Genomic DNA, 18,417 nt, shown 5'->3' on the forward strand with positions numbered 1-18,417 from the left:
GGTCGTCGGCTTTGACAAGAACTTGTGATGTTGCCGTCATTTGTATTTTTTGCAAATATGTACAGGCCCACAGTTAAGAATGTTCTCCAACTATTGTCTTGCATGCCATGACAAAAAAAAAAAAAAACGCTACAAAGTATCATACAAGAGGAGTGCCCTAAAAAAATCCGAAGAAATATCTTAGCTAAACAAACATTTACCGTATGCCTTTCTTGATTTTGCGTTATTTTTGTAGTGACAAAAATAATAAGGGACAATAAACTTACAAGTCAAGGATCAAAGGTGTCATTTGTTGGTGTGCAACCATCCTGAGGATGAACTTCCGCTGTCCTTTTTCCTTCTCTTGGTGTCACGTCGTGATCTGTGTACCTTCATGTCTTTTTCTTTTCGTTCATGACACCCGTTTGCTATGCATGAGACAATTCTTCGCAGTGCTGTATTTTGTTACTTTCCATTAATTGATACAAATAACTATTTAAAAAACAGCAACAACTGCGATACCAAAACAGGCTGCAAAATGGCTCCGTAAAAACCATGTGACCTTTTCAGCCAATCAAGCATTCGTAGCTGCGAGAAAGAGCGAGAATTAGCCTATCATGTTCTTTTTGTTTACAGCACTGGTGAGCGATGTCTGCCACCCTGCGGTTCACATTGGTATCGCATCTTTCAATGGTTTAGCAACACTATACCTTTTTTTTTTTTCAAAATCGAATTGCCGGCCATTCCGAGTGAGGGCGATAGACGTCATTTGTCCACACCTGCCTTAATGTAAAAAAAAAAAAAAAATCAAAATTCTCAAACTTTATTGACCGCAGGCACAGAAATAAATGTGCAATAATCAATATTTTCCTTTTACAGCAATCCAACAAACCCATGAAAAAAATGATAGTAGCTTTGCTGTTTTTGTTTTTGATCATATATATATATGTATATATATATATATATATATATATATATATATATATATATATATATATATATATATATATATATATATATATATATATATATATATATATACTTTTTCTACATCATCCCAGTGTTTTTTTACCTGCGTGCTAACATTGCTAAACAATTTCAAGTCTCTTAGTTTGTGCTCCATTCCATAAAAGTGAAATCGAAAGTCATATGGGAAAAAGTGCGTTAAAATTTTTAAAACATCATCACAGAATGAGTTACGTCCACTTTGGAGGTCATAATTTCTCCCACCGTTTACAGCTAGACGATTGTTTTTTGTACTTTATTTTAGTTTACAAAATATTCGCCTCTGGGCTTTGAATTTGACAACAGTGAAATGAAAATGTTTTATTGAATGCAACGTAAGTTGTATTTTGTAGCTGTAGCGAGCAAACGTCCCCCTGAGCGGAGAGACAACATCCCTCCTACCCGTTTTTGCGGCGGCAACAACAAGGATAAGAAGCTTTTAAGGCATTTATCGGGATCACTGAACTACAAGCAACGCAAACATCAAAAGACGAAACAAAGTATGTAAAGCCTTTTGAGTAGTGACGGAAAAATGAAGCCTCATGAAGCGCTTGTGAAAATATTTGACTACTCTACATCAGTGGTTCTCAACCTTTTTTCAGTGATGTGAAATATTTTTTTCAAACCCCTTAACCAGTACAAAGGAAAAAAAAGGAATAACTTATAATATATATACAAAATAAACAATATAAAATGTCAGATCTGTTCTAAAAAATTATGTATACATATAAATATTTGTTCACAGAAAAATATTGAATATAAGGTGTCCTGTTTTGGGGTTACAGCAGAAATCTGTTCACAAAAATGAAGCATGAACTTAATTATTAATAAGTATTTGTCCACAAAAAATGATCAACATAAAGTGTCAGACCTGTTCTCAAAAAAATATATATAAATAAATATTTGTTCACAGAAAAGTGTTAAACATAAAGCGTCCTGTTTTGAGATTACAGTAGAGATCTAAAAAAAAACATTAACTGAATTATTAATAAATATTTGTCTCCCCAAAAATAATCAACATAAAGTGTCAGACCTTTTCTTAAAGAGAAATAATTAATACATATTTGTCCATAGAAAAATATTCAACTCAAAGTGCCCTCTTTTGGGATCATTGTAGAGATGTGTTCACAAAAATAAATCATTCACTTGACAGGTAACGAGAGGAGGCACATGACAAGTTGGGTCTAATCATTTTAGTTTGGGGGATGTTTGGATGTGAATAACCTACTGAACGTAAAATGTGTTTTATGAACTCATATTTTCCTGAAACAATTCAATAATAATTTTTACAGGATGTTTACATTTTGATTTAAAATCTCAATACCCTCTAAAGTTCCTTCAAGTACCCCCACGGGTACTAGTACCCCAATTTGAGAACCCCTGCTTGAGATGACGCTCTCTGTTTAAAGACAAAGCCTAGTCTAATGGAAATGCATGACATTTCCAATGCACCTTCAAACAGAGACTGCCACCTAGAGGAGAAAAAAAAATCAAAAGTGCTTCATGAGGCTTCGTTTCTGCATCACTACTTTTGAGCATTTATTCACTAACTTTGCTGACCAGAGTAAGGTCCATGTAGATGTCCTCACCTGAGATACAGTGCAATACAATACTAACCACAAATTTGCGAAAACAGTAAGTAACCCCCCCAAAAAATACTTATTGTCCCATTAGCATATTAGCGCATGGACCTTAAGATGGATACGAAGTTTTCAGAATAAATGCTCAAATGGCATTCCGCAGCAAAGAGCTTCAAATACAGCCAAGAATTCATTAGCACATGGTAGGCATCTCTAATCACTGGTCCACGCTAATACTAATCCGAGCTACTTAAATGCATACTTATCAAAAATATACGGCACACTTACGAGTACAAAAAAATGGAGGACTAAGTAGGCTAGCTGCTGGTCCATGGATGACGAAGGAATGACTAAGGTTTTGAAAATAGAAATTCCACAAAAGTAGAAAAATCAACAGGAACTAGGAAGCGGCCTGCTCGCTACTTTTTAACGAAACATTTTTTTTTCTTTGTTGTTTCTGTTATTTACAAGGACGTGTCGTGTTTGGGTATTTTTGCACAACATACTTTAGTTTGTACGGTTGCTAGCAGGCTCATTTCTGGATAATGGATAACTAGGGGATACGTTAAGACCCGAAATGGATTCTGAGCGCGACCCGGTTCACTCGACTGTTTGGAAATTTAGCGCCTTTCGGAAATTCGGTGACTTCAGTCAACTTTCATTAAAAGTTAACTTTACTTTCTACAGGGTTAATGCAGGTTAGTTTGAAACCGAAAAAATAAAGTGCGTCAAAGTGCCGGAAAAAAAATGCCAGTCTTGAAACTACAAACATTTTTGACCGACTGAACTGTTTGATGCTACCTCAATAAATAATAATGAATGTAAATTGATCTGGAACATCAACACAGACGGCTAAAATTTGAAATATTTTGACCTGAACCAAAAGGTATAAAAAATTGTGCTACTTCTTTTCTAAATCACATAAATCATTGTCATTTAGAAAAAATAAAGTTGCAATTTACTGTTTAAAACTCTCGCAGACTTTGACAATGAGCGCACGACTGCACCCCCTGGTGCCGTATATGTGCAATTACATGTTATACACACCACTCCTGTCATGGCATCGCAGCATACTATTTTAGAAGGACTGAAGTAGTCCAGGAGCATCAGAGCAAATTTCCGAACGCGCCCTCGGCAAATGGTCCAACCAGGAAGTAGCCTGCTAGCTAACAAAGAAATGTATAAATAAAAATAATGCGCGCAACCATTTTTTCTCCACCTATTTTTCAAGTCTAAAATGGCACAGTACAGTTCTTTCGACTTGCGAGTAGTAATCTAATCTCCCTTGAAGGCAAAAAAAAATAATAATTTAAAACAACATAGCAAGCAAGCCTTAAGCTAGCAAAGCATATTGGCACTGGGTAGTGACTGAAAGGCGGCCACGGCATCTCAAACGTTTAGCGTCGTAGTTTGTTAAAACTCTTTCGAATTTTCTTCTGTTTGCGCTCGGTTAGAATTGACAAAAGGGGCGTGGGACTCAAGGACACTTGTTGCCGGGCAGATTAGCGGGCGTCGCTTGTCAGCAAGGCGTCGTTTGCCGATCCGAAGTGTCGCCGGCTTCTTTCCGCTTCCTCCTCCTCCTCTTCCTCTTCTCCCTGCACCTCATCTCGGCCGCCCGAACGCCGGCGTCGCCTTCCGACGACGACGACGACGGGGGCGGACTTCCCAGAGGGTGGGGCGGGCCGGACGTCGCCGGGGGATTGGCTGGCGAGAGCGGCCCGAGCGGGGAGTAGCGTCTAAGCGAAACTCCCTTCATGTTTAGCGCCAGATCCAGAACCAGTTTTCTAGAGGAGCGAGGGTGGGGTCCGGTCAGAGGGGGCGGCCCCGACGCGTCACTGGGACCGGGCGCCTCTGGAGACAGCGCCGTCCCCTCTGGACTGTCGCCTGATTGGTAGCAGAGCGGAGAGGCGGGACTTTCGGACGGGCACTCCAACGGGTCGGAACCCTCCGGGTGACCCCGGGCGGACTGAGCGTCCGCGTCGCCCCCTGCGGTTCTGTAGCTGTGGAGCCCCAGGTTGACGTGGGCGCTGGACGGCGGGTCCAGAAGGGGGGCGTGGCCTCTGGGGCGCCCGCCGCGACGGAACAAGCGACGCCACAGGTGCCCGAAGCGACGGCGCGACGACGACGAGGACGCGGAAGAGCGGCGGCTCGCGTGGCGCCTGAGTTGCCGGCTCATTGCCAAGCGGAGGTTCTGCAACACCGAGGCCTGAAAAAAAGGCGGGAGAATCGACAGGAACCTTCGCGACGGCGTTTTTATGCGCCATTAATTAATTAAGAGATTACATGCATGTGATTGAAGATTTTTTGAAAATTCTGAGAATTATAAATGGGCTTCAGATGGTACAGAACCAGTCAAAACCTTGGAAAATCTGTAGGTAGTTTATTAGTAAAAATGATTCATTTTTAGTCAGTACTACTTTGGGGCATGGTAAAAGTAATCCACAAGGTAAATTAAACTTGTAAATTATGTCATATTTAAATAGGAATCTGTTGAGAAAATAATAGCAAATTTTTAGTGGGAAAATTCTAAACTTTGTGAAAGGTTTTTGGATTTTTGGAATGACTAAAATAGGAGCTTTGAAAGTCATCCATTTTTTGGAGCATTTTTGAAAATTGAATGTTGTGAATAATTGAATCAATTATGAAATATAAAAGGGGTTCAGTTGGTAAAAAAATTGAAATTTTGTGGGTATTTTATTTTTTAGTAAAATATTAATTTTGTATGAGTAAGAAATTTGGGCGTGTTAAAAATAATCCCCCTTTTTTAGGTGAAAAATATAAAATTGAGAAAAAAATTTGTGAACCGAGAAAAAACGGACGCAAATTTTCTGAACCCGAAATATGCTGAACCTGGAATAAAGTGACTCATAAAATAAAAACTAGAGAAAGATTTGCACGAGGAAAAAAGCGAATGGAATAAAATGAAGAATATGAACACAATACATCGGTATCTAATCATAAATTATGGCTATTTAATAGCGCTTACGGTTGACGTCAGCCATGACGAAAAGCTTGCGCTCAAACATTTAATGAAATACCTCTCAAAATGTGGAATATTTGAACGCATTCCATTTTTTTATTATTTAACTAAGCTAACGATAAATGGAAATCGAACGGCGAAAAGAAAATGATACTTTTGCTTTCCATTATATACTAATATTGCTACACAGATACACGTGTACGATGAAGTGTAAATACCCAATCAATAAGCATACATATTCCCATTTAGCATATACGCGCGTACGACAGTTACCTGCGCGGGGTTGTAGGCGGGGAAGTCCTCCACGGGCGGAATGAGCCCCTGCGCGATGAGCTGCCCGTACGACGGCGGCGCCTCCCTGCGCACGAACTCGGCTTCCAGCCGCGACATCTGCGTCTCGAAGGCCCGGTACTCGCGGCTGCGCAGGGCGTGCAGCTTGAGGGCGCAGCCCAGCGCCACCACCAGCAGCAGCCCGCACACCAGGCTGCCGATCAGCGCCGCCGTGATGACTTTGCGCGGCACCGCCGTGGGGCAGTCGCGCTCGTCGCCGCCGTCCGGGCAGTCCTCCTGCCCGTCGCAGCGCCACGTCTCGAAAATGCACAGGTTGTCGCCGCAGTGGAAGTTGCCCGGCTGGCAGTCGTAGCAGTTGTTCTCGTCCGAGCCGTCCGGGCACCTTTTGCCGTTCCGGAAGTCGCCGCGCGGTTTATTACCACAGTAAGAAATAAGTGGAAATATGAAATAGATTATGTGATCATATCGAAATATATATGATTTGAATGAATAAAGTGCTTGCAAATAGCATTCCGGGACGTCTTGCCGCAGGCATTCAAGTAACCGATGGGCACACCTCAAAGTGACGATCGCGCTGATTGGCCCTTAGCCAGGAAATGCAGGATTGACGTTTAAAAATTCACCATTAGCTAGTAAATTGAGCTCAGAAAAAAAACATGCTTTTTACTGGCGGTGTTTATGACAGGAGACGCGTTGCCACAGAAGACTGACTTAAAAGCTGTCTGAAACTGGTGTATGCCTCCTAGTGGATGTGATTTATTATTCCAGTCTACTAACAGGGAACCACTTAAAAGTACCAACTTACTTGACGTATGCACGCAAGGCATTGCAGAGTGGAGTGAGTGTTTTTCGTCATAAGCTTTATCTACCTTGTTGCCAGATGTGATCACAGAAGTGCTGGTTATATTATATTATATTATATTATATTATATTATATTATATTATATTATATTATATTATATTATATTATATTATATTATATTATATTATATTATATTATATATTACAATACATAATATTCGGCTGCTGGATTGACAATTACAATTTGAGTAAACTTCCAAAACCGCCGGAGGACGGAATGGGGTCCACGTACCGTGAAGAAGCAAACACACGCACGCACCGGCGTACCTCTTTTGGTTGTTGCAGCGCTCCGACGGCGGGTAGCAGACGTCGACCGCATCGCCGCCGCACGGGAACTCGCCATCGGGACACGTCGGGCAGGACGCCTCGTCCCGACCGGACGGGCAGTGCCAGTAGCCGTCGCAGCGCTGACGTTCCGAATAGCAACCCTGTTCGCTGCCGCACGGACGCTCGCCGGGGAAGCAGTAACCTTTGACCTGTGGGAACACGGGACAAAGATGGGGAATGTAACAATTTTATTTGAATCTCCCAAAAAAAAAGATTATTTTGGCAAAGGAGGTTAGATGAGTTTGCTAACCAGCTTGTAAAGCCGAATATTGAGTCTGACCTGGTAGGTGGCGTTGAAGCCGTGTCCGGACGTTTGCGGTTTGGCCGTGTAGAGGACGCTCATCTGTCCCCGACTGGACTCCAGCAAGGCGGGCCGACGATTGTTATGGTAGGAGAGCACCTGCAGGAGGTTTTCGGCCCGGTGGAGGGCGCCGTCGTACACGTGCAGCGCGTCCCCGGGCCCCAGACGCAGGTCCAGCCGCAGCAGGATGGGTTTGGGGTCCCGCGTGTCCACGACCCACGAGCACCGCAATTCCGTCGCCGCCGGAGCGGGCCGAAAAAAATCGGGCGAGGCGAAGGAGCCGTAGAAGTGGCCCAGACGTTTTCCGCAGGCCGTGTCGGGGCAGCCCAGCTCGTCGCTGCCGTCCGGGCAGTCCCGGGAGCGGTCGCAGCGCAGGGCGGCCGGCAGGCAGCGGGTGGAGCGTCCCGCCGCGCAGGCCAGCGTCCCGCGGGGGCACGGGCCCGGGGGGGCGGCGGTGGGCGGCGGAGAACAGCCTCGCTCGTCCGTGGCGTCGCCGCACTCGTCCTGATCGTTGCACTTCCAGGAGCGAGGCACGCATTTGCCGTTCCCGCACAGGAACTCGTCCGGCTGGCAGCTGCTCTGACCTAGGTGACCTGTAGAAAAGGAAAAAAACAAACAAAACACATACTTCACGCCCCGGATAAATTCACAAACTCTGAATTTTTCCACAAATTATTTCAGGCTTGTTTCCACCAAAACAAAGGTCTGGTCCTTTACCCCACCTTTAATTTTTTCACCTATTTTTTACTTAAATATTATATGTTCAAACGGCCATTTTCAAGTGTATTCGCTCTGGAAAAGACGATTTTGAGGAAGATATTTTTTTCCATACAATTTGAAAAAAAGGCAGATTTTCTTTTGAGGAAAATGTTTTGTTTTCCCCAAAATAAGGCATACCTATTCCAAAACATATTTTTGCCATATATTTTCCTGAAGTTTAATTTTTTTGTGATATATAGATGAAAAAAATAATTACAAATTCATAAATAGATAAATTAAAAAAACAAATAAAAAATAAATAACATTTCCTCAATACTGAACAAATTTTTCTTTGTTTTTCAATAAAAGCTTTATAGTACTTTTTCACCATAAGTACTTTTGAAAGTGCTCCCACAGCTCAAAAAAGTACTCATAGATGTAGTCACATATTTTCTAGCTGCTATAAAAAAAATGATATTCAATGTGCCCCAAGGGGACCTCTAAATTATTCACCAAAATTGGGTCAAATTTTTCATCCAAATCTTTTAGGCCTTTTCCACAATGAGATGTGTCCTTCATGAACACTGCTGCCAGTTCAGTACAAGAAAAAATATATAGTACATTTTTCATCATTGATGGCAGTGAACGAGTAAAAAACGAGGGTGCCTTGAAATTATTAAGCAAAATTTTGCCAAATATTTTCATAAATTTTTTTTAGGCATTTTTCACAATGAGATGTGCCCTTATCGAACATTGCTGCCAGCCTAGTATATTTTTTTCTTTTATGCATTTTTAGCCGTCAATGGCAGCGAATGAGGAAAAAAAAATTGTAAAACGCTCTTATCTCAAGGCGCCACTGTATACAGTTTGATGGACTTGCAGCATTCATACATATTTGGACTTACCTTTGATGTAGGACATGTGGAAGCCTTGAGCTTGTCCGGAGCTGTTGACTTTGGAGTGGAAGTAGACCCAAGCGCGCCCCCCGCTGGTGATAAAGGGCGGAGGCCTGGTGGAACCGCACAAACGCATCGTGTCCGAAGCCCCTCCGCCTCTCCACTCGGATGACGTCACGAGCAGCCAATCGCCAGCCTCGCAGCTGCCCGACTCGCCGACGTCGAACGCCCGGAAACTGAAAGACGGGATGCCGTTGGCGTGTGTTGGAATTTGTGTACTTGTGTGAACTTTACCTAATAGTGATGATCTCTCCGTGGCCCGATTGGATGTTCCAGCTGCAGTTGAGTCCGGCCGGGTAGTTTAAAGGCCAGGATGGACTAAAGATCACACCTCTGCGCTCTATGTGGACCTCCGCCTGATCACCGCACCCTGCTGCACACACACACACACACACACACACACACACACACAGAACGCTGGTATTAGCGGTGTCCCGATACAACTTTCCCTCCTCTAGTATGTTACTGATTTTTAAGCCAAAAGCATTGTACAATATCGATATCGATACAATATGATATCGCCAGGAATGATACAGTCCTTCACTGATGATTTAGTATGAAACGTTCAAATTGATATGATTTACTGATACTGGTATTAGTGGAGTTCCGATACAACTTTTTCAACTCGGATAAGCTACTGATTTTAAAACCAAGAGTATTTTACGATACCAATGTTGATCTAATATGATATCAGTAGGAATTATACGTTCTTTTAATGATGAGTATGAAACGTAAGAAGTCACTTGGTGATTTGGTGATGCTGATATTAGTGGTGTCCCGTGCCAATATCGATTCAAATTGATATCATCAGGAATGATACGTTCTTTTATTGATTATTTAGTATTAAATGTTAGAATTGACCCGAATTGACTATTTATCTGTATAAAATTTTGGATGTAGACCAAACAATCCGAAAGTGTTGTTGATTTGTTTTTCCGTTTACATTGGACTGATAGCTGATATCGTTATCAAATTGTAACACCCCTAGCTGATGTCCCGCAATAAACTTTCATCATGATTATTTAACCTTGATTTTACTTTAAAAACATATAATCTATAGCGGGGCTCGGCGATGTGACCCACAATGAAAACGAAATTTAGTTGATTTTCAACAAGACAAATGAACTATTTGTCTGACATCTCGTTAGCGTGCAGCGTTAGTGAAGGCAACGCATCGCCGGTGCGTGCGCGCGCACGTGCGCGTGCGTGTCTCCATCCTGCAGTGATGTAATGGTGATCTAGTGGAGCAGCATCCTCGCGGTGAAAGGCCATCCCGTGTTTCCACACTCTCACTGATCATTTAGCCACCGCAGATCGATACAGCAGTTTGCTTGTGTCTGTAACCGTGTGGAATCCGACTGATGACGTCACCAAAAGAAAAGCCCACACCGTTTTATCGTGAGCACCCCCCAGGGCTAGATAAAAACCAACACCACAACAACAGACATTACGATTGATGTTTATGAGTGTCACGTGGTGGCAATACATATTGATCATGTGTTAATGATTTCAATTAGCGGATGAATTGTTTGTCTCACCTGAACGCAGCACAGCAGTGCAGAGCAGCAGCAGCAGCAGCATCCTGAGCCGCACCGTCGCCTCCATCGCTGCTCCCTACCCGGGATTGGGCCTCCTATCTCGGACACGACCGCCACAATCCTCCCGGCGTGACTTCCATCGGATTTCAGCCGAGTGGAATCGACATTTTGGGTGGTTTTAAAAAGGCATTGTGTGTCCCTGAGCAAGACTAAAGAAGCGGAGTGACTACTATGTGCAACAAAGCAAAGATCCGGTTCAAAACTTCAAATTAAAAATTATATTGTTCGAAAATCGAAGGGGATTGCAGCCATTCGGTCCAGCGGTGATGATAAATACTGGATATATTAGGAAATTGATTTAATCCAGGATTGGCTAAATTCTGTCATTTAACGCGAATATTCGTAGTTTGTAATTCTTATTTTGAAAATATTATCATAACATTTCCGCTACAACCTTTTGGCTCTTTATAGTCAGTATTCCGCAAATATACTGAACTAAAAAGTACCCATAATTACGGAGTGCAGCGTTTAAAAAAAATTAATCTGAAATATTATGACGACTCAAGAATTGCTGCCATGTACAACGTTGACGTCGGAGGTTTCCCAAAAAACGGCCAGGTTTCAGTTTCCTTCGTTCCTTTTGAAGTTTAATTAATAACTGGCAAGTAAGTGGGATTCCGATTGATATTTTGTTTGTTGAGTAGGTCATTTGAGACGTTATGAGAAATATTATTGAGAAATGTTGTAATTCGAGCGTTGGTCATCCAAAAGGCACCGCTGGGATTCGAACCCAGGATCTCCTGTTTACTAGACAGGCGCTTTAACCAACTAAGCCACGGCGCCAGATACCGGTCGGACGGGAAGTTTACTTTATATACACTTATTAATCTCTTGCCTGTGAGAAACATTTTTTGACGTTGTCTTAAAAAAAAACCTAAGCCTTTTAAACACTAACTCCAAATTAGAAACCAAATACTTCGAAAATCTTGAAAAATAACACATTGGCATGACTGAATTATGACTGAATTACCGATTATGTTCTAACCTAATTACGTTAACGCTTTTAACCTTTTTATTTGGGACAAGCGGCCAAACTGGCCAAAACAGCCGAAACAGGCATTGCTTCAATTTCTGTAAAATCCTGAAAATTCTTGCCGGTTAAGGACTTAAAAGTAGAACAATTTGTGCCTAATAATGGCCCTTTTTGCCTGTTAAGACCATATGCTGAAAGCAAGCAAATGGTTGAAAAAAGGAGAAATGACCAAACCACTTCTGAATACAGTACAGTTTAAAAAAATGATAATGGGCAAATTACCTGATTTTCCAACAATTTATTCAACAACTTATAAGTATCTTTACATGACTGCGGTACAAGTGCCGAAACCAAAAGCTTTGTCGTTTTTAATATTTTTTTTTTGTACATGCACATGGTCTCAGCATAGATGCAGGCTATCATCTTTTTTTTCCGTTGATGTGTGTGCGTGTATCACATTATATACTTTTTAAAATAACACACCGCTTTGAATACAGGCGACGACCATTTGAACGATATACACAATGTGAGATTAAAAATACAAAGAAAAAGAAGAGAAAGAATGGGGGGGGACACAAGTAAAACGCTACCAAGAAAAACAAAGTTGTAAAAAACAACAAAAGAAATCAAAACATCCTATGTGAAAACGGCTCGTTGCGAATGTGTCCATTTGTTAAATTATTGTAATTCTATGAAGAAAAAAAACAAACAAACGCAACACTCAAAGAGAGACATTCTCTGCCTTGGAGGAGGTAAGAGCGGGACGTCAGCAGCGGGGCAGCCGCCTCTTTTTAAATAAACAAAGAAGAAAGTCTCTTTGATTGGCCGCCCGCCTCCCGGCCGCCCGCCCCCGGGCTACTGGTGGGCGCACTGGACGCCCGGGCCGTGGTGGCCGCCCTCCTCGTCCGAGCTGTCGTTGTAGGCCTCCCGGCGGCCGCCCGACGACGAGCCCTGGCTTACGTCGTAGTCCTGGAGGTCCACCTCCTCCGTGTCGCCCGTGATGAGCGGAGCCTCCGATCGCGACGGAAGCATGTCCTCCAGCTCCTGCCGGAAGCGGCGCGCGTTTAACGCGGTGTGGCGGAATGGCAACGAGGAAAATTCATCGGAGGGTTCGATGCCACGACTCCGCCAACGTATAATGACAGGCAGTGGTTTCGTTTTAAGCAAAAGTGCCTTCATTTGTGACTGAACAAGATCGAGTATTAACAGGCTGTTAAGACTGCTTTAAACCCCACGCTAGGACTCAGCGTGAGAGCGTTATTGCGGTACATCACGCGGGCGCTGAAAAAATATTTCTTTGGAAAAATGTTCATTCAAATTTCTTCTACAACTCGAAAAAGATAGAAAATATCAAACCGAGAAAAGAACAACGGCAAAGACGTTACCGTCAGTTTCTCGGGGCTGATCCAGTTACTGGCGGGGAACTGCACGTCGAACTTGACGTAGAGGTCGCCCTTCTCAAAGGGGTTGCGGTACTGCGGCATCCCCTCGCCTCGCACCACCCTCACCGAGCCTGGGCACAAAAGACAGCTCGTCCGAGCCCCTCCGGCTCGCGGCGCCGCCGGCCGCGCTGGGCGCGCGAGAGTCCCACCCGGCTCGATGACCTTGCCGGCGGGATGCTTGACCACGATCTGTCTGCCGTCTAAATGTTTCAGCATGAACTGGAAGCCGCACAGCGCCTCCACCAGGCCGATCTTGTGGTTCATGAACAGGTCGTTGCCGTCTCGCCGGAACGTCTGCGAAGAAGTTGAGAGTCAGGCTCAAACTCGACTACGAGTGTGGCGGCTTCTTAAAAAGAAGACAAACTAATTCTGCGAATGAACGTATGCGGTATGAAAGTTGCCACTTGCTTGGCCTGCTGTTCTAGACGGACAACTTTTGTCTTCTCCAAGGCGATAAAAGTGACGAGCTAAAACTTAGGCGTCATGACAAGCGTGACCCTTCTGACAAATGCTCCATTTTGCAACATATCACGAGAACAATCTTCTAGCTTGTTGCAAGATGAATCAAAACGTTATTTGTGCAATATGAGGGATAGAAAAAAATGAAGGCAGACTTGCGACACACAACCCAAAGTCACTGTTTCTTTTAATATATTAAAAAAAATACCTAGTGCAAACTCATTTTGAGCAGTTGTTAGATATGAAATCCATTCAACTACAACAAACACAAATGACAAGAAATAAATTCATTAATTGCAATGCATTCTGGGAACCCAAAAGCATTTTTTTCTTTTTTTAAATGAATATATTTACTGTTGACCTCTGCTGTTTGCCCTGTGAATAAATCGCGTTCATCTTTTGAAATACATGCTATTTTATTCATGCTTTTTTTTTTAAACACTTAATGAACTGATTAATAGTCAGTCTATTTTTTTCCAGCCAAATATTGCCATCGGTCTCAAAATAAAATCTATAACATATCGGTCGGCCCAAGTACACAATTATTACCTCAAAATTTGTGCAGTCTTTTGCCAAAAGAGTTCAAATACTGTTGAATATGTTTTGATGAATGGAAGCTTTTTAAAATCTTGAGGCCGATTCATTTGTTTTTTCTATCTGGGTTGAACGCACTGCCTATGTTTGACCTCACCTCATCTATTATGTGCTCAGGTTTGGCTAGAAAGCGAGCTGTCAGGACAACATGCTGCTGCTCAAGATGACATGTCTACAGCAGCACCGACCGCTGACGCTCTAGTGCCCAACAACGGATGTGTGCCAACATACAAAATAATAATACAAAAAAAAAGTCGTGCTGTGACTTAAGGTTAACGATCACCCACCTCGTGCTCCTTCTCCTGCAGCACCAGGACGATGTCGCCCGGCTCCACCCCCGGCGCTTGGTCCGCCTCGCCGCCGAAGGTGATCTTCTGGCCGTGCTTCATGCCCTTGTCCACGTGCACCTCCAGGATCTTCACCTCCTTCACCACCTTCTTGCCCTCGCACTTTTTACAGCGGTCCTTCTCGCTGATCACCTCGCCTGAGAGCGTGCCGTATTAGATGTATATAAACCTCATGAAAAGCAGAGACTGCTTCTCAACAGTCTTTAAAAAAAGTCATCTTAAAAAAAAAAAAAAAAAATCTGAAAAAACAGGCTTGGACAAAGACAACGGTGTCCTTAGAAAAGACTAGGAATGTCACGATAGCATGATCAGAAATCAGGCAGGATCATGTAGGACTTATTTATGTGGGTTTATGTATGTTTCCTAAGGAAATAAATATATAAACGATTTCTATTTTAATGCCATGATGACAGCTTTGCACATCTCAGTATTTTCTCAGTCAGCTTTATGATGTGGAAGATGCTTTATGAACTGTAATGACTTTCAGGGCACATCTGTGGATTTTCAAGAGTTAAAACTTCTCGACCTTTAATGTGTTTGCGAGCGCTTGAAATTTACGTTGTTTCTAGATTTGCGACCGTGGTGAATATGTTTTTTTGCACGATTCACATGCGATAGTGACAGCATTTTGGGGGCGCTACAGCAGTTACTCGTCTTCGCAATGTGAGGGGAAATCGATGAAAGAGACAGATAATAGGAACGGCCGGCCACTAAAGTCCCAAACGCACCTTCTCCATTGCAGTCGGTGCAGACGGACTGCATCTGTTGCACCATGCCCGGCGCCAGCTGTCTGATCATGATGCGCATGCCGCGTCCTCGGCAGGCGGCGCACTTTTGTACGGCACCGGTCTTGCCGCCCTGCCTGCGAGGCCGCGCCACGCCATGTTAAGCGGGAACCCCTCCGACGTAACTCGTATGTCGACGGAGGCGGCTGAAACGTACCCGTTACAAGTGCTACACAATACATTTTTGCTTAGTTGCAGTTTGGTCGTCTTGCCATTGTAAAGGTCCTCCAGTGATACTCTGCAGGAAAAAAAGGTTTACATCAAAATCCCACTTTTTGGGGGTGAATGGTTCTATTAGTCATACTTGAGCGGGTGCACCATGTCTTCGCCTCTCCGCCGGCCGCCGTTGCGCGAGCGCCCGCCCTGGCCGCCCATGAAGCCAAATAACCCGCCGCCGAAGATGTGCGAGAAGATGTCGTCCATGCCGGGGCCGCCGCCGCCGCCCTCCCGCAGGCCCTGTTCGCCATAGCGGTCGTAAAGCTCCTTCTTCTCGGGGTTGGTCAGCACCTCATAGGCGAAGCTGATTTCCTTGAACTGAATCAGTAAGAACAGACGTTGGAGGAGAAACTCAACACCTGGTATATATTGTATACTATCTGAATAAACATAATCAATACTTCTCTCAGCCAAATCCAAAATAGGTGTATTATTTAAACCTTGTGTGGTATTTCTCCCAGGCCTTTGATGTTTAAAACAAAGGCGTTTCACATCAAAGAGAAAGCATTACAAGAAGACACTTGGGAGCTGAAAATACACCTAGACGTTTAAGTTCAACATGACACAACCAATTAGTTATCTCACTATTGGGAGTGTGCCATCTCTTGGCTAAAATACCGTGAGAAGGATGTGGATGAAAATGATCCCAAAATGATGTAACTAATGCACAAGATTTAAATAGTTTAACAGTGTTTAGCTTTACAGCATTGAACTACCCTCTTTCTGTATTATGGATTTCACTCAGCACGAGCTTGGTCTGGAAAGTAAATCCTGTGATGGAGGAGGATTACTATACACCAATTTTAAAGGGGTAGTCCACTTAGCTATTTTAAGCAGTAAAAAATGATTAATTTAATAATTTTGTCTGAAAAAAAAATAATAAACAAATAATCATGTGCGATTAATACCTCTGAAAACACATTTTTCTATTGACTTAAGTGACATCAATCATGCTCAAGCCCTGGTGACTCTTAACTCGTCACATCTTAACCGATTTGTGGGTTTGGTCATGTGAGAGGCTGAGCTGTGATTGGTCGCTACCAAAAACCTCAGCACTTGTCTTTGTGAAAAGTGGCAAAATGTTTTAAAAAGTCAAGTAAATGTCAATGAAAAACAATATAGTCATCTTTGAATAAAGACAATATCGTAACTATTTTGGGTTGAATAATTGGCAAAATAAGAGGACTATTGGTTTATGGGTAAACAACAGCTCTGATCTTTTACCTTGTCGCCAGCGTTGGGGTTCTTGTCCGGATGATACTCTTTGGCCAACTTCCTGTATGCCTGAAGAGATAGCACAACACCAATCACTATCACTCCACCAACACGTGGGCTTCGCCCAAGAAGACGTCACGGTATCTGCTGGTGACGCATCCAAAGATTAGAATTGCTGCTTCACGAAACATGAGTGGTCTGTCTTGTTGGTTTTGCCACATTTGTTTTTTTCGTAGAAAATGGCGGCTCGATAAGTGCATGGAGCGTTGTGTAATTGCGAAAAAAAAATGCTATTAGCTTGGTCGGCTAGCGACAACATAATGACGGTGACAATTAGTACAGCAACAACTAAACTGTTATGACATAAAAGGAATCCATTTTGGAGTAATTATGAAAATTAAAAAAAAAGCTATTTTACGGATGAATTGACACCAGGCGAATTACAAAAAAAAAAAAACAACAAGAAAAAGGAAACGCCATGGGTCACGTTGTAATAATTTTTCCGCCCCATTTCGAAAATATGTCGTAATCGAGCGCATGATTTTGCTTATGTTGAAGCTCTTGACAGGCTTGGTTTCATGACTAACACCTGTACGGTTGCTACGGGGAGGTCAACCGCTAAATAACCCGCATATGGCTTATGTAAATCAAACGATAGTTTATACTTAATGTTTAAATGTTTATTGGAGTAATCGTGGACAAGGTCAACAGGCCACCTTCGCCTTGCAGCATTTTATCGCGTTTCCATCATCGTCACACACGGGAGCATCCAGGCCAGTTAGCATGACGGCTAGCTAACGTTAGCGCGCCATGCTATCGACGTACTTCCTGCTTACATTTTTACCAAGCGCCCCGGCTAGTCAAACGCAGCCGGGGAGTCGGTGCCGTTCGCCGGCTTGATAGCAAGGCCGCCCAAACGGAGCGGGGTTTACCTTTTTCAGTTCGTTTTCGGAGGCGGACGGCGACACGCCGAGGATGTCGTAGAGCTTGGTGTCGACAACGTTGGCCATGGCTGTCGCGGCAGATGTTGTCTCAGCGCGGAGGTGGACGGACAAAGAGACGGCGCCGGGTGGAAAATGTTTCGCTAGCCTTCCGCGCCTTCACTTCCGGTGGGGCCAACAACGTTCCGCGTCCGATGTCGCCCCCTTCAGTATACCGATTGACATTACAGCTTTTTCACGTTTGATAAATATTGATTCTGAGCAACACAAAGCAAAATGTAAGCGAATTTTAAAGTTTTATTAAAAGGCTTTTTAATGGCCTATGTCAGGTAGGGCCCTGTCACAAACTGGGTATAGAGAGACAAATGAAAGGGGCCGCTTGATTATTATTATTATTTTTTTTTATATCTTGTTCTTTGAACTAAAAAACAGTGTAACGAAAGTCCAAGCTCGATATCTCCTTTCGTTTATTTTCAACGAATTTTGGGGAGAAAATCGCAAAACAAACTTTTACATCGCCATAAGATTATAATTATGGAACATTCTGAGGCTATCTGTGAGAGAGAGCAGCGTTTCGACTTCCAGAGAAACCTAAACCATTTATCATTGATAATAAAAATGATATTTACATGATACCAACAAATCACTGTGATGATTTTTCACGTCTGGGCAAGCAGGATCTCGATTTCTATTTAGGGCTGCATGTGCGTCACAACAAGAGCGAAGACTAACGTGTTTTTGAAGGTGACATGTTTAAGAGAGGCGCCTGCAGCATCAGAGAGGACAAATCCTTGATGGCAGGCGGGGAAGGGAAGGAAGGCTGAGTGCAAATTTGTCAGCGAGCAGCAGCCAGACTAATGCAGATAGC

At 43.2% G+C, this 18,417-nt stretch overlaps 3 protein-coding genes and 1 non-coding gene across 4 annotated transcripts in view; all 4 read right to left on the reverse strand.

Moving 5' to 3' along the window:
• rhpn2 (rhophilin, Rho GTPase binding protein 2) overlaps positions 1 to 429 on the reverse strand; it is a 56,662-nt gene extending 56,233 nt beyond the window's left edge. Inside the window, exon 1 of the mRNA XM_088412855.1 lies at positions 267 to 429. The gene's annotated coding sequence lies outside the window, so the exon portion shown is untranslated. The remainder of the gene's footprint in view (positions 1 to 266) is intronic.
• Positions 430 to 997: 568 nt separating this feature from the next.
• lrp3 (low density lipoprotein receptor-related protein 3) lies at positions 998 to 10,726 on the reverse strand. Its single transcript, XM_088412849.1, has 7 exons — positions 10,518 to 10,726; positions 9,214 to 9,352; positions 8,929 to 9,155; positions 7,304 to 7,917; positions 6,964 to 7,172; positions 5,818 to 6,217; positions 998 to 4,770 (listed from the first exon to the last, which is right to left on the reverse strand). The coding sequence occupies exons 1-7, from the start codon at positions 10,582 to 10,584 to the stop codon at positions 4,084 to 4,086; spliced, it is 2,343 nt and encodes a 780-aa protein (XP_088268975.1). The 5' UTR covers positions 10,585 to 10,726; the 3' UTR covers positions 998 to 4,083.
• Positions 10,727 to 11,286: 560 nt separating this feature from the next.
• trnat-agu (transfer RNA threonine (anticodon AGU)) lies at positions 11,287 to 11,360 on the reverse strand. Its single transcript has one exon. It is a non-coding gene; the product is annotated as a tRNA-Thr (tRNA).
• Positions 11,361 to 11,833: 473 nt separating this feature from the next.
• Positions 11,834 to 17,718, reverse strand: dnaja2a (DnaJ heat shock protein family (Hsp40) member A2a). The gene is made up of 9 exons (XM_088412860.1): positions 17,541 to 17,718; positions 16,618 to 16,677; positions 15,482 to 15,711; positions 15,335 to 15,415; positions 15,121 to 15,254; positions 14,333 to 14,529; positions 13,142 to 13,286; positions 12,936 to 13,063; positions 11,834 to 12,594 (listed from the first exon to the last, which is right to left on the reverse strand). The coding sequence occupies exons 1-9, from the start codon at positions 17,616 to 17,618 to the stop codon at positions 12,406 to 12,408; spliced, it is 1,242 nt and encodes a 413-aa protein (XP_088268986.1). The 5' UTR covers positions 17,619 to 17,718; the 3' UTR covers positions 11,834 to 12,405.
• Between the last annotated feature and the right edge of the window lie 699 nt (positions 17,719 to 18,417).

The sequence above is a fragment of the Hippichthys cyanospilos genome, chromosome 4 (assembly GCF_059441005.1).
Source record: "Hippichthys cyanospilos isolate Australia breed blue-spotted pipefish chromosome 4, RoL_Hcya_1.0, whole genome shotgun sequence".
Lineage (NCBI taxonomy): Eukaryota > Metazoa > Chordata > Actinopteri > Syngnathiformes > Syngnathidae > Hippichthys > Hippichthys cyanospilos.